The sequence below is a fragment of the Anopheles stephensi genome, chromosome 3, assembly GCF_013141755.1.
Source record: "Anopheles stephensi strain Indian chromosome 3, UCI_ANSTEP_V1.0, whole genome shotgun sequence".
In the NCBI taxonomy this organism is placed as follows: Eukaryota; Metazoa; Arthropoda; class Insecta; order Diptera; family Culicidae; genus Anopheles; species Anopheles stephensi.
The window spans coordinates 24,066,351-24,082,111 of record NC_050203.1 but is presented as its reverse complement, the minus strand read 5'-3'; the positions used below and the strand labels follow the sequence as shown (position 1 = coordinate 24,082,111).

At 50.8% G+C, this 15,761-nt stretch overlaps 2 protein-coding genes across 5 annotated transcripts in view; one reads left to right on the top strand and one right to left on the bottom strand.

The window, feature by feature from the left end:
• The window catches only part of LOC118511340 (helicase domino), a 24,470-nt gene extending 12,326 nt beyond the window's left edge, over positions 1–12,144 (top strand). For all 4 annotated transcript variants that reach the window (XM_036054287.1, XM_036054286.1, XM_036054285.1 and 1 more), the window contains 3 exons: positions 6,355–6,390; positions 6,642–9,872; positions 9,935–12,144. In XM_036054287.1, coding sequence (XP_035910180.1) covers positions 6,355–6,390; positions 6,642–9,872; positions 9,935–10,660 — 3,993 coding nt within the window. In that variant the 3' untranslated portion in view covers positions 10,661–12,144. The remainder of the gene's footprint in view (positions 1–6,354; positions 6,391–6,641; positions 9,873–9,934) is intronic.
• Positions 10,933–15,761, bottom strand: LOC118511341 (protein PTHB1). Its single transcript, XM_036054288.1, has 6 exons — positions 15,201–15,761; positions 14,664–15,137; positions 14,468–14,601; positions 13,272–14,398; positions 13,035–13,210; positions 10,933–12,971 (listed from the first exon to the last, which is right to left on the bottom strand). Exons 1-6 carry the CDS (start codon positions 15,668–15,670, stop codon positions 12,422–12,424), a joined length of 2,931 nt encoding a protein of 976 aa, XP_035910181.1. The 5' UTR covers positions 15,671–15,761; the 3' UTR covers positions 10,933–12,421.

Sequence of the window (15,761 nt, the reverse complement as noted above, 5' to 3'; positions counted from 1 at the left end):
GGATCCGGGTCCGAGGCGATGGTAGAAGATGGAACGGACGAAGACGATGCTGATCCGCTTAGGATTGAAAAACCGCCGAAGAAAGCAGACGTTTCTGCCCGAAGAGGAGGTCTGGTTGGGGGGACGCGTAAAGCAGCGGATCCGGTCAACTCCATTGTGGCGGTAAGACGCGTGCCAAGACGGTCGTCAGTAGCGGCAAAGGCTGGACTGGTTTCTCCCGTTCAAAAGGGTAGCAACAGCCACAGACAGACGCTTAAAGTGAATGCTTCAACCGGCAATTTACGAGCCTCACGCGCTACTCCGGCTGAAAGCTCTGTTGCGACGGTAAAGAGCAGCGGTAATAGTAGTAGTGTGGTTGCTGCCGATCGATCGTCGAATACCGTCGTCGGCTCGACAGCAGCAAACACTGGCGAACAGCAGCGCGATCGTGCTAATGACCCAGCGACGTCGACGACTTTGCTGAAATCGCTGGATGAGTTTGACAGTGAGTGTAGTCTGGATGTGATGGTAGATTCGAATGATGCGCCCGATTCCGATTCGAATCAAATGAACAGCTGTTACTACACTCATACGACGAACGCTGCACAAGACGATGCAGATGTAGCGACAGGTGTCGGAGGCCATACGGGGAAGGAACAGTCGAGGCCTACTTCTTCAGGTGGCAATCGACGATCCCGCGATGGCAGCAGGAATAAAACTCCCAATGCAATTCAAACATCGCCCATGAACGCTTCCACCGGAGATGTGACAGTGGACGAAACGTCCGACAGCGAATCGAATGACAGGGCGGCTAAAACAACGCCACGGACACGGTCGCGTGGAACGGTCAAGATTAATCTGTGGACGTTGGACGACAGTCCGATGCTGCCAGTTTACAAGCGTACCAGTAGATCGAAAACACCGTCACTGTCTCAACCACAGCAGTCGGTGAACCACGTTGCTGATGAAGGTTCCACCTCTGGTGGCAAAAAGGACTCGACGTCAGTTCGGTCAGCCACCGATGACGGTTTGAAACGGTCGGAGGGTTCCAATAGTAAAGTTGATAGCAATCACGCACCTCCCAACCACAGCTCAGACTTGCCGGATGTTACTGCGGAACAACAGGCAGTAAAAGTAGCTAACGCTACAGGAGCAATCACTAAGGGTGGTGTTAATGTGATGAAAAATTTAAAAGTCGTTGTCAATGATTTGTTGAAGTGCAGCGCAGACATTGGTGCGATAAAGGTGCCAGAGGTGAGCGATGGTTTCCGTACGCCAACGCCAACAAATGCCAAGTTTCGCAAACTGAAACGACTATCGAACGTGGGCGGAAGGTTAACGGCTCCCGGCAGTGGCAAGGAACCACCGGCGGCTAACAACCGTACGCTGGATGGCTGGCTAACGAAAGAAACCAGCCGCAGCAAGGTGGAGGTAGTGGAGGAATGTTCCTCGACACAAAATCATCTCTGTGGCTATGCTTCCGAATCGAGCCAATCGGAGAGCGCTACCGGTAAAGCGGGAGATCCTGCAACAGGGGAAAATCTTCTGCTGGTAGGTTGTGAAACGCACGAAGAAAACGATCCACTGGGGAATGGTGAAGTTTGATGGATGGGGAGAAGGATGTGTGTACAGTTGTTGGGGAGAAGTTGGTGGCAAAGGTGGGTCTCTATTTTCGAGTAGTATTTATTTTTATTTACATCACACACACATATTTTATGAGGGACTTTTTTCCATACCTTTTGGACAACTATTGCTTGGGCGCGCGCTCTCTCTCTCTCTATCTGCTACCCACGGTTAGACACACTTGGTATGGGCGAAAATCCGGTTTATTACTTTATATTTGTAAGCGAGTATATTTTTAAGACCCAACACCTTCTGTTTGGACAAGGACGAACATGATGGAAATGTTGCTATCATGCAGAATCAGTTTTATTTTTGTTTTTTTTTTCTGTTACCGAGGAGGAAATCTTAATAGCGACCGAGTATTGCCCGCCGGAGGCATCTAAGCCTCCCCTGAGTATTGTCCGTTTCGCACGGACTGAAACCACCTCGTGCCTTCGCCCTCTTGCCAGGATTACCACGTGTTAGGCTTAACTTCGATAAGAGGGTATAGACGTATCCAGTGAAGGAATGTCTGGCGCTGTGGCTCCTTAACCTGGGGAAGACAGACGCATTAGACTTACGAGCGCACGGACCTACGGTCATGCTAGTGTTGCCCTCCCTCCGGTCCGTAGCTCCGACAGCTGTTGCCCGGCTCGATTCTCAGGGCCGCTCGATAGCGGTGGACCAACAGTAACGACGTCCGGCGTTAGCTGTCGGTCAAGGATTCACCCTTTTTGGACAAGACTCCATGGTCCATTGCCCCCGTTCTTCCGATTGCCCCATTCTTCTGTGATGGCTTTGGAGCATCCCAGACTGGTTTGCTCCCGTACATCGGCCGCTGGCTGAGGTTGTCCGTGGTGATGGTCGTCCTGGCAGCTGCGCAGATGGATTGTCGTTGTTGTTTCCCACCGGCTTACTATGTGGGTCAGCAAGCTCTGCCGCCGTCTGCCACAGCATAGGTTAGAGCATGGCGAACAGTAGGCCCTTCCTTGCCACACTTGCAGTGCAGAGAAAGGAGCGGTCGGGACTGCTCTCTCGCAGGCGGCAGATGGACCAACCCACCTTTACCGTGTTTGTTCTACTAGATTTTTCGTGCTGCGGGGCTCGATGTCAGCGTAGCTGCTACCCTGCTCGAATTGGCCGATGAAGATAGGGGGGTTTCCCTGGTTTTTTTTTTTTTGGAGCCCGTCCCTTCTAGGTTTGGGTCCTGAAACCTGGGTGTTGGCAGGGCGTCAGCGGGTCCCCTCGTAGAGGGTTGCACCAGCGCTTTATCCTGCTTCCACCGGGGAGTGCCTTGAGCTCCTTTGCAAGGCTATGCATGTGCTCCTGGCACACTGGCAAGCATAGCGCCTTGATGTCTTCATCGTCCTTCACAGTGTGGACGAAGCCGGTGAATCGCTCGGTTGGGTAGCACTCTCAGTGCCTGGACGGGGTTAGCGTCAGTATCGATCGTCCAGGGGCTGGGAGCATGTAAGAGGGTTGCCGGCCATCTGCCATCGGCCACAAGCTTCTTCCCCCTTCCTGTGGACGATTACCAGTGTGTCGGTTAGATTTGTTTTGGAACCGTTTGGCAGATCTTGCGAATTGCTTAAGAGAAGCACTTAAAAGCTTCCTCAAGGATCACCCGGTCTTGCCTTAGAGAGATGGTAGGCCCATAACTCTCTCTGCTCCCTGTAAAAGCTGCATCGTCCCTTGACCTGTTGTTAGTTGTTAAGGACGACTTATACGCGCGCTCTCTCTTTCTTTCTCTCGCACTCTGTCCGTTAAACACCCTGTGTCTCATCATCACGCAGCAATTTGCTGTGGTGTGTACCGTTTAATTGTGATAGCATTTTACTAAATGTACATTGGACAGTCGAACAGCACCTTTATTTATTTCTATCATCATAATTATGCTTTCTCTATCCGACGGTGTATAGTTTAAGAATCGGAAGTTTTGATCACCCCCCCCCCCCCTGTGTTTCCGTTATGATGATGGCGGAGAGAGAGAGGGACGTCGATCAAAAATATCGTTTGTGTGTATGCGTTTTTTGTACGCAACTCTTTGTTTTCCCCTACACACAACCCCCCCAGGCCCCACAAGAGGGGGGGGGGGGTGGGGGGGGTATGTCGAAAGGGGAAAACCCATTGGAAATGTTACATTTCTTTTAAAGAGATTTTGTTAAGGACCTCCCTCCCCCCCCCCCCCTTTCCCCCTTTTTAAACTATTCAATAACAACGTAACGTGGTAGTAGTGCCGACATGTGTTGGAGAAGATTGGAAATCTTCGTCTAAATATTTGTGGGGTACGGTATTGACAATGCTGCTGCATGCTTTACATATTGTAAATAGACGTGTAGGGGAGTAGTAAGCACCAGTCACGAGATTATTTCTACCGTTGTGTACAGCCTTAGACGCATAGTAATTCCCTATCGAAACGATCCCCACATCAATACCTCTCTAAAATATTTTATCTCCCCCCACACACACACACGCCGAACTATCTTAACTTGTTGCTGGAATACCGGACGCATAAGACATACAGTAAAAAAAAAAGGTGGGAGCAATATCTGCCTCCCCCACGACATGGACGATCAGCCAATAATCAGTTTGGTAGCTGGGATTTTTCTTGTATAAGTTTGTTCAACAACTTAGCGACTGTCTCTTCACGGTAACACTGCTTATTCATTTTACAATGAAACTATTCAGACCTTTGCCATTGTCATTTTGTGTTGTACATTGCATCGGGGAAAGGCTAAGGGGGTTTTCCTTGTTTGCCGTTCCTCTATCTCTTGTACCAAACCTTTTCAAAAGCTTAAATGAACAATTTGCTGCTGCCCAGTATGATCCGACATAGAAACCGAAGCAAAACAAACAAAAAAATGCCCAGAACAAATCAGGTTGTAATATAAGACGTTGTAACAAAATGGAAGAATTTGCAATATTATATCGTTTAAATTTCCTTAAATTTAAAAGGCAGCCAGTCGGAGAACAGCAGTTAAGCAAACAGACAAAACAAAACAGTAAAACTAGGCAGGCTTAAAAGAAAAAGAACAAAAAGAAGAAGTAACAATACTATAAACGAAAAATAACAACAAAACAAAAACGCTCGGTCGAGAGAAAAGTAAAAACACAAACACACACTATAAAGAGAAGGAAAAGGAAAGCATACATATATATATACAGGCGCCAAATGTTGGGCGTACATTGCGAGAAAAAATTAATAGAATAAACAATTGTCCTTGCTGAGTAAATGCTTGAGTTGATGAATTCATTCCAATGTAGAGAGCTTTAAAGTAAAGCAAATCCAAACGAACGATTGTACAACGACGATGTGTATGTGAACAGTTTTTGGTGTCACAAAAGAGAGGAAACGGAAGCGCGCTTCCGTTGGTTGTAAGGGAGTGTAAACGGTGCTTAAAAGCCAAACAAGGATGATGCTACCCACAACAATTGTACGGCAATGCTAGAAAGAAAAGCGGAAGGAGCAGTAACCAACACACGCGAGAAGAGACGCGCGTTTGGTGGTGGTGGTGGGGGTATCAATATCCCTTGCATCCTAGAGCAGCAATTAAGATTTGAAACAAAAAAGTAAAAAAAGAACACACGCACACACGCATATAAAAAGGAAGCGAAACTGAATGAAGCAATGAAATAGATCGATGGAGAGAGCGAGAGAGAGAGAGAGAGATACGGAGAGAATATTTAGAATAAGAAGCGAGAGGAGTTACAATCCAAAAAACCATAACTTGCTGTTTATTGTACGTTCTTGATAACTTTTTTTTTTGAAACACTTGAGATATGAAATGACCCAAACACGCACACACACAAAATTCTTCTAATTCCAATCGCGCCTTTTTTTATAAGGAAGCTTTTTTTTATTTTGATGGCACCAAAAATAAGCGAACAAAAAATGAGGAACATTTTTCGAGCCTTTCGCGGGCAACATGGGTCTCTGGAATGGTATATGAACATTTTAAAAGAGGAAGAAGAAAGCAGGATTGCTTGCGAACGTACCGTACGTTACATTAAGCGATAAAAAAAACACGATACTCGTTATTCAGACAACTCAACAAACAGCAAGGTGATGATTTATTTTGTTAATTTTTTCTTGTAATTTCTGATGCATTCGAATGAAGCGAAAGGTGCTTGAGAAGTTGTGAAACAAACAAAAGAAAACAGAAAAAAGAAAAACGATATGTACAGGGGGAAGTCGCTACAAATGTTGGCAAGAAAAGGCACATCGATCAGAAGAGTTGCCGTGGCAGAAGAGCGCACGAGGGGGAGGGTATCAAAAACACGGGCTTCAAAATACCTCCCCCCGATGAAGAAATCCATAAGACGCATTGAAAAGTCGACCTTCCATTCTTGGTAAAGTAAATGAGCGACCGGAGACCGCTTTCGGCCGAAGCAAAAAGGATATGAAAATCGCAAAATCCACACCATTTCGGTTTACGGTCACGATAGGGTTTTAGCTTCGAAAGCATCAGAAATTTATAAAAGAAGCCAAGATTAACTAGAGTCAGCTCAGATAGACAGTCTTTTGACAGCACACGGCCGGCCAAATTGCTGAACCGATGGGGTGGAAATCTGATCGTTTCAGTAACCGCTGTGCCCGTGCTGGCAAAATTCCAAAATTAACAAAATAATTGTGTACGGATTTGTAATATCTCTCTTTTCTCCTCCCTCTCTCTCTCTCTCTCTCTTCCTCTCTATCTCTCCATCTCGTACGTTCTCTCAATCGCGATCTTCCGTTGTGTGTGTGTGTGTCGAAACCGTGGAAATGCTCGCTAGATATGGATATCGGATAACACGATGGAGAAGATGCCGGTGAGTATGAGCAAGCCTTATCAATTCTGGTTTTTTTTCCGGTACAGTTTCCCTATCGTAGATTATAGCTGGCTTTAATTATGGCGATAATTGGCTTGGATGCGGACGAGAAACGACCGAAATGGTTTGCTCCGGGTCAAGATCACTACAATTAAAGCCTAGCTCTAGGGCGACGGACTGGTAAAACGGATCTCCATTTACTAATAACCTCTCTTTGTTCCAATACAAAAAAACCAAAACTGCTCACACAGATGTGGTGCCCGCCGACACCACCGCAGGACGACAACGATCTGTACGTGGATCACTCGCTTACATTTCTGTACGACACGTCGGACATAATCCCGGAGGCGGAGCTGCCGGCCGTGTACGTGAAGAAGGATTACAAGCGCAGCCGGTCGGAGGCCGGCTTCTATCCGGACGGACGCCGGCCACCGAAGGTTCGGCGCGAGGACACCTACTACGCGCCCCGCTCGCTGTTCGATCGGCCCACCCCGCAGATGGCGAAGCTGCGCAAGGAGTACAAGCTGCAGCGGTACAAGGGCATCATCAAACCCTTCCCGCCGATGCTGGCGATAAAACCAACCACCCTGCCGATGAAACCGCCCGTCGAACCGGAGGGTGGCATCCCGGAGTGGACCGTGTACGAGGATATGGCGATCCTGAACGTGGTGCAAAATCTGCAAGGCTTACCGCTCAACCTAATGCTCATCTCGCCGGGCCACGTACCGAACTGGGATCTGGTGGCGGACATCGTGAATCAAACGTCGCGCACCTACCGGTTGCCGAAACAGTGCCGCTACCGGTACGAGTCGGTCATTATGCCGCGCGAGGAAGGCAAGCTGCTGGAAAGTCCGAAGAAGCAGAAAAAGAGCAAAAACCCACAAAAGCAATCGCCGACCGGTGGTTCCACCTCGCCACCGCTCACACCGTCCGGCTCGTCGCCCCCGAAACAGGTACGCACGATGCGTACCACCGGCCAGCTGTACACGAACGATGCGAACGGTTCGTTCGTTAGGTTGATGCGCCAAAAGTTTGATAACATTCGGACGGCGTTTGCGAAAAAACCGGTGGCGGGGAAACCGTCCTCCCTCTCGAGCACCGTACCGGTAGCGCTAAAGAATCCGAAACATGCGCTCGTGCTGGTGAAGCACGGCATTACCGGGTACGATACGCCGCTGACACCGGTCGAGATAGCGACGCGCCGTGCCGAGCGTTTCCTGAAGGAAAAGCACAAGCTCACCGCTGCCCAGGAGCAGCAGCAGCAGCAGCAGCAGCAACAGCAACAAGCTCAGCAACAAACTGCTCAGCAGCAACAGCAGCAGGTTCCACAAACAGCTGTCGTAGCTACTATTCAACAGCAGCAGCAGCAGCAGCAGGTCGGTACTGCCTCCTTGGCAGGCGTGCAGCAACAGCAGATCGCAACGAGCCAGCAGCAGCAGTCCGCTGTTGTCGTTCAAGCACAGCAGCAACCATCGGCCGCAACTGTCCAGGCGGTGGCCGTTGCCAGTCCCGCTCAGCACATACTTCAACAGCAGCTGCAGCTGCAGGCCCACGCCATTTCCCAGCAGCAGCAGGTGGCTGTGCAAGGTCAGCAAATAACGACGACGGCGGCGGGCTTGCAGCAGGCGACAATCGTTGTGTGCGGTGTGACGACGAACGCTACCTCGACCGTGGCCACCATCGTTCAGGCGGGTCGTGCTGCCCAATCGGTCGTAAACATCTGCGCCAGTCCGAGTCAGCAGCAGCAACAAACGCAACAGATCGTTAAAGCGATCGTTGCCAGCCCGGCGAGTCAGAATTTGCTTTCCCAGCAGCTAGCACAGGTAGCCGCACAGCAGAGTGGCAACGGTGCCGCTGGTCAACCGGGGCAACCGCAACAGGTGTCGGTTGTGCTGACCACACCCGTCACTACCATGTCCGGTGTGAACTCGGTCCAGCTGTCCACTCAGCCACAGATCGTTTCGATCCATCAGCCGTCAGCCTCGCAGCAGTTGCTGCAGGCCGGTGGGGGGACCGCAACCATCACGCAAGCATCACAATCTTCGCTCGTGAGTCAGGTGGCCGGTGGTGGTGGTGGTCAATCGATACCGCAGGTCGTTTCGGTGGCACAGCTCGGTACCGTCATGACGACGGGTGCGGCCAGCAGTGCCTCGATACAGCCCACGCAGGTAACCACCCTAACCACGTCCGCCCTACGAGCTCAGCGAATCGTCGCACCGACCGGCACCCTGCAGGAGGTGGTACTGCATCAGCGTTCCGGGTCGCAGAGCCCGACCGTGGTTAGCGTAAGCAGTTTGGGCGGTGGACTGACGCCTGCACAGCTACAAACTGCCCAGCTGCGGCTGTCGATGGCCGGTGCACAGCAGGTGTCCGGCGTGGTGGCCAAATCCATCTCCGTCGGCACGGTAACGAGCGCCGGCAAGCCGGTAAACACGCCACAGATACAATTCTACCGCCAGCAGCCCATCCGGCAGCAGCTGAAGGTGTTGCATCCGGGAACGGCGGCACAGGTCGCTACTACCGGTGGCGCAACCGCGACCGTACTGCAAACTGCAGCCGGTCAGCCGACGATCGTGAGTCCGGCCATCATACAGGGTAACATCATCCAGACCGGTACGGTCGGGCAGACGGTGCAGGTGCAGCAGGCTGGTGCCGGACAGCCGACCGGTGGCAACGCCTCTGCCGGGACGGCTACCGTGGTGCAAAAGGTATCGGGCGTAACGACGGTTACGGGAGGGAATGCCGTGACGCAGGTCGTTTCCGCTGCCGGCGGTACGATCGTGTCCCAAACGCCAACGGCCGTTGCACCCGGCACCGGCGGCAGCACCATCGCCACCGTGCAAATGATCCAGGGTCAGCCGCGTATGCAGTACATCAAGCAGCTCGCCGCGAAGCATATGATCACCCGCCCGGTAACGGAGAATGAAATGCAGCTGATGATGAAGCGGCAAATCATAAGCCAACAGCAGCAGCAGCAGCAGCAGCAGCAGCAACAGCAGCATAACAAACAGATCATCCCGCAGGCACAAATCTTTGCCCAGGCGAACCTGCAGGTGCAGCAGGCGGGAACGTCCGGCGGGCAGCCGATTGCAACGCTGGTGAAAACGTCCAGCGGCACGGTGGCTGCGACCGGGATGACGCTATCGCACGTAAAACCGGGCCAGCTGAAAACGATCAGCAACCAGAGCCAGGTGCGCCAGCTACACATCCAGCAACAGGTGCTGGCCCAGCAGCGCAAGGGCGGTGGCGCGGGCAAGATGGCACAAATCACGCACGTCGCCGGGAAGGTCGGGCAGCCGACGCAGCTGTTTCTGCAAGGTTCGAAAAACATCGCATCCGGCACGACGATGACCATGCAGAAGGTGCAGCACGTCATACACCACACGCAGCAGGCCGGCGGACAGATAGTGCTCGGCAAGTCGGGCGTGAGCCGCATGATACCCGTTTCCGTGTCACAGCAACCCAACCGACAGGCGATACAGGTACGTCCGGTTGCTTTGAACATAATTTCTAAATATTAACATTCAAACACTTGTGCTTCCAGGTCGTATCAGCCACATCCGCTGCAGCTATTGCGGCCGGCAACATCCGGATGCATGTGCCGGGGCAGAATATCGGCACGATAAAGGTGTCGGGCGGTACTACATCCGCCCAGCAGCAGCAGGTCATACTGAACGCCATTCAAAGCCAGCAGTCGGCCCGTTCGAACGCCAGCCCGGTACGGCTGCAAACGACACCCGGTGGCTCATTGGTGGCGGTAACGGTTCAGCAGCCACAGCAGATGCAACAGCAGCAGCAAGTGGTCGGCACGACCGTTACATCATCGTCCAACGTATCGCAGACGGTTGCCGCCGACACGAGCCAATCCGCCGGAAGTAGTGGCGCCGGTAGTAACAGCAGTGGCAACGGACCAGTGCAATCCCAGCCAACCACGGTCGCACAAGTTAGCGCCGTAGGGCAGCAGCAGCAGCAGCAAGTACTGACACTTCAACAGCAAACAACAGCGGGTGGGCAACAATCGAGCCAGCAGCAACACATAGCAGTAGTAGCAGCTGATGGTGGCGCTACCGTATCGGCGGTCGGTGCTTCTGCTTCCGGGACGGCCGGTGGTGCTGTCACATCCTCCCAAGTAGTATCGCCCGCTGCGGTGGTGGTGAGTTCGGCAGCTGGTGGCAGCACTGGTGCGCCGAATGTCACCCAACCAGGCCAACAATCACCACAGGTGAGTATGATCAAGAAGAAGCAATCGCCGAACGTTGCGAAACAGTAAGGAGGACCTTTAAAGTACGATCATTTGCTAAAAAAAAAACATTAATCCTTGGTGTGGTGTCAGGGGAAGGACAATGTGAGATTCACGTGGGTTAATTTTTAGTACGTAAAATGAATAATAGGAAAACCGAAATGGCGGCCGCGGGAAGGGGTTTATGTAAAAGCAAATAAAATCGTTTCGATTTTAATCTAGGCGCAAATAAACGGATCAAGCTCATTCGTGTCGTATAAACTGTGTGTGTGTGTGTGCTGTGGACGCGAGACGGCATTCTCGTTCCCGCTTCAGTTGCATTTCGCTGCAATCATTAATCATTCCCACGAGGAGATTGTTTCGTTTTCCCCCACATGTGCTACTTACTCGTCCATGAATTGGCGCAGGATTGGTTGTGTGTGCTTCATCCAATTGCATCATCCGCCAACGCTCGGAAATGAGGGGAAAAGTGAGCTCGAGGCTCATAGTAGATAGCTGGACGAATTCTTGAATCCAAACTCTCCAGCTACAGGGTGCGCTCTTCTGTACAGAGATGTGTGTAACTCTTTACAACCAAATCCTAGTCCTTACCCGTGCGCGCTTCAAACGTTAAATGAGTTCTCGTGAAGAATATTTCCTTGGACTGGAGATCAAGATTCAAACTACTAAAAATCAGGACAATTTTCGTTCTCGCCACTTTCAATTACCAACTCGTTTTAACTTCAATTGAGTCCCCCTCCAAAAAAAGCTTTATTTCACACACAGACGCACACACAGTTTTTTAAACCATTTAGATAAGGACTGTAAATAGATAAAGTTTCAAGAGAGAAAAAAACAGCAGCAGCAAAAGTAAACATGAATCTTGTCGTAATTAAGTAGAAAACATTACATACTCCTCCACCAATTTGAACCACCATCAGCAAGTGAGGCAATACAAACAAACATTGGCTTATATTGGCATACTAACAACCGTTAGGAAGACGTTAGGAAGCTTTTCAGCGACTGCGCTGTCACAACGAATAAAGAAGCTAAGGCATATTTTTGATGCTCTTACAACGTTACAAAGCAAGCAAGACTCTTAAAAGGTGGAAAGCAGTGCTTCTTGATAATCCCCACCCGGGTTCGGATGATTGATTCGTGTTCATTTGTGTATTACTTATCTCACGTACGTTTTCTTTCTCTGTCTCTCTGTCTCTCTCTGTCTCTTCCGTTTTGCTCCATATCTGCTCACGTTATAATACATTTGATGTGTGTATAGGTATCGGATTGAGTTTTTTAAAGTGTTTAATGTAAAAAAAAAGCAACAACAGGCTATGTTTAAGTAGGATGTGTGTCGGTTTAGAATTACTGCTCCTTTATTTATCGCGCCATAGAAACACACACTCTAATCGCATCGCTACGTACTTGCATGAAAGACACACACACACACACAAGGGATATATAGGTTCATATCTAGGTGTAATCTGTCGTAAAGTATTAATAGTAAATAAATCGGATAACAAAAAAATGGCGGCAAGTAAGGTAAACAAATATATACCATTATACCCCCACTCTCTATCTACCCATACTGGGAATGGGAGTGTGTGGGAGAAAAAGGGAAAGATATGGTGGAAAACCTATATTGTAACGAACTAGGACCGAGTATCGTGGTTAGTAAGGGGTGGGTGAGATGCAGGAGAGTTGTGGAAGGAGGAGAGTGAAGTAAAAATAAATACAAACCAGGTGAGAAAAAGATATTAAAATGCGCTACAAACCCTTTTTTTGTGAAGAAAGACACATCCCTCCCCCTGCTTACAACGGTAGATCGGCCATCTTTTCGTAGTTAACCCACTCGCTAGCGGTTGAGCTAAGTGCCACGAATTCCGATCCTTCGACCTGGTTAGCTTCGTCCGCTTCTTCCACCTCTTCATCGTGTGCTTCCGGTAGTGGTTGATCCTCAAAGTCTACACTATTGCGTCCACTACCACTTCCGGACGTCCTACCCGCTGCGACGAAACGATCGTTAACTCGCCCCAAAAGACGCTGAAGCTGCTGCTGCAGCAAATCACTGTGGACGGTAACATCCACATCGGCAGCACGTTCGTTTGTTTGTTTGGCGGTGTAAAAGAAAGCCTCATCGAAGGTGTCCGGCTGCTCGCCGGTGTTTTTCAGTGGGCCCGTTTGAGCGAGAAATCGAACGACCGGAAGTAGCATTTCCTCGTAGCTTTGTTCCGTACTGTCGAGCACGGAGCTGGTCAAGAGTCCTGTGAGATGTTCGAGATGCTTCGTGCCGGGTGCGTTTGCCGAATGGGTGTAGCAAAGGTGGAAAAGGTGCAAAATAGCTGCCAAGTCAATCTGAGCACTGAGGGGGGAAAGGGAATCGATGGAAGAGGTTGGGCATTTTCTTAAGGCTTAGAGTACTTACAGCTTCATCTTCTGACGCATGGCCTTCAGTTGCTGGCAAACCTTAGCCACCGAGCTGTGGTTTCGTTTGAGCAACATTAATATCCCGTCGAGGGCACGGAGAGATCGTTCCTGCAGCTTGACGACAAACCGACGCTCGAACAAGCGCATCTGCCCGGTGGTACTCTCGAGCTCGGTCTGTAAAGAGTGAATTGCATTTTTGGAGAGGTCCTTTTGCGAAGAATGAGCCACTCTATACCTCTAGTTTCAGTACTGCTTTTCGTAACTCGCAATGCATCTGCAAGGATCGTAAGAGTCCACCGATCGATGGAACTCCGTTGATGGTTACCAACACTTTGGAGGATTCTTTCCGCGCCGGTGCATCCCCATCCGACGGCGGGTCAATCATCTCCCGTCCCTGCAGTCGTCCAATGAGACATTCCAACACAATCCCAATCATACCGAGCTCGTCGGACTGCACACGAAAACGGTTCGTACTTTTGGCCGCTACTATCGTAACTTTACGTCCATCTCCACCTCCGGCTGGCTGCAGACCAAGGGCACTGGTACTGACGCCATCGGAGGCAAATTCTGCAAACAGTTGTCCCAAATTTGTCTGCTGTGCCGTAACAACCGACAGGGTTAGTTTATGCTGAGCTTCCTTCGAAGGTTGACAAGGTTTGAGGAATAGCTTCAGTGGGAGTAGAACCTCCTTCTGTACCACCCTTGTGATGCCCTGTTTGTTGGTGTAGGAACAGTACACGGTCACGGTGCGAGTGGCTGGAACCGTTGGCTCTGCCGGGAAAACCCACACGTCAAATCGTTCCGTACTGCGTGCCTCTACGTCACGGAACAGAAACGCATCCTTCGAGCAGCCGATCGCCTGATCGGTGGTGACGGTAAGCTGCAGCACTTCGAGCTTCGGTTCCACCTGTACCGTCATACTAAGTTGGCACATTTCAACTGCCACTCCCGGGGGCATGTTTGTCGGATGGGTACAGGCGACCGTGTCCTCGGCGATGTTAACGTACAGCTTGACATCCCTTTCGGCGGCTGCGTTTGCAATGCTTGCATCACTCGGATCTACTCCGGTACGTATTTCTCGCTCCAGCTCCAGCAGTTCCTTCTGACAGCGAGCGATTTCAAAGGGTGCCAGGTTGAGCGCTGGCACACGGAACAGTTCCGGCTCGGAGCCGAGATATCCGATCGAGAGGGCACCGGTAGGACCGAGCGTAACCAGCGCACCAGGAAGTCCGGTTACATTCGCGCGATCAATTGCCACTGGGACATTTCCGAGCTGAGCGGACCAGATGATTTGATCGCTTTCGTACAGGAGCAAGGAACCACTTTCCGATACAACCGCAAGCATAAGCCTTGCTCCGGGCTCTGGGGAAATGAATATCCGATAGCAGAATATTAGTTGGAAGGCAGTTAGAAGTAACTCTCGATACGCACCCCAGTACCAGCCAGTCACGAACGAATGGAAACAGATCGGTGAGTAGTCGAGCTTTTTGATAAACCGCACCTTCCCGGTGTCCGACACGCACAGCAGATTATTCTCGCCTAACATCACTATGACAGATTCCGTGCTGCAAGTTGGAAACGAAATGTACCACAATATCCCTGAATTTTATTGCGAAATCACACTCACTTGGAAATTTGATGCACCTGCAGATCAAGCGCATACTCTCCAACGCACAGGGACCAGATCGGATCGTGCCGCCGCAAAGATTCCAGCGCTTCGGCAACGTCCTGATACCGGTAGCATTCCAACACCCAGCTCGGTGCGACCGTTACGAAACAATCCACACGGGGCAGGTAGTGCAACGGCGAGGGAATGTGTCGATCGGTGGCCAACGTCCGTTCGTAGCTGATTCCATCCTGCTCGAAGAATCGTAGCGAACCGTCCAGATGCTGCACGCACAGGAAGTCGCGTCCTTTCACCCCACCGAACGGACCGTGGCACATGGAGAAGGCTGGTTTCGATAGGGGATGGTCGTAGAGTGTGACAAGCCGCGTATGATCTCCATGGTCCGCCAGTCCGTCGATTGTCACGATTTGAAAGATGCAAAGTTTGGTAGGATGTAGCACGGCCAGCTGAAGGCGGGGATCGGTTTTATTCGTCCTGAAAGGAGATATCAGTTAATGTCCCTATCCAAAGCTGTCACTGGTAAAGGGTAAGACCTACGTAGTAAACTTGCCACTACTAATGCCCAACACGGGTAACGCTAGCTGCACCTCCAGGATAACGTCCGCATGCTGGAACACATTCTCGAACGGGTCGTTCGATGGTGAGCCTTGAGCCGGCTGCCCTTCTGCAGCTGCGTCCTCCGCATCCAGATCGGGCAGGTTCGAGTTCCCCCCCGTCGGACGGTAGATGCATAGCTGACCGGAATGTGATCCCACCACGATGCTGTCCTTTTCGCCCTCCTCAATGCACAGCCGGGCACAGTGCAACGAGAAGGAATCGTACGCCGGTTCGACGGTAGGACATTGCGTTTTCCACCAATTGCGTACCTTGAAGAGCGACATGACGATTAGAGCGATTTGAAGCCACAGGACAGTAGCGAGGGCTGCGCTTGTTTTGTTCCTTGACAGTTTAGCTGCCGTCAGGTTGTTTTTTTTAGCGGAGCAAGTGTTTGTTCGCTCCGTTGCCATGGTGATGAGGAGCACGAGGTTTCACGGTGGTGTTTTGAACAAGGATTTGAAATATTTCAAAGTGAAACATTTCACGCTGAAGATGCATCGT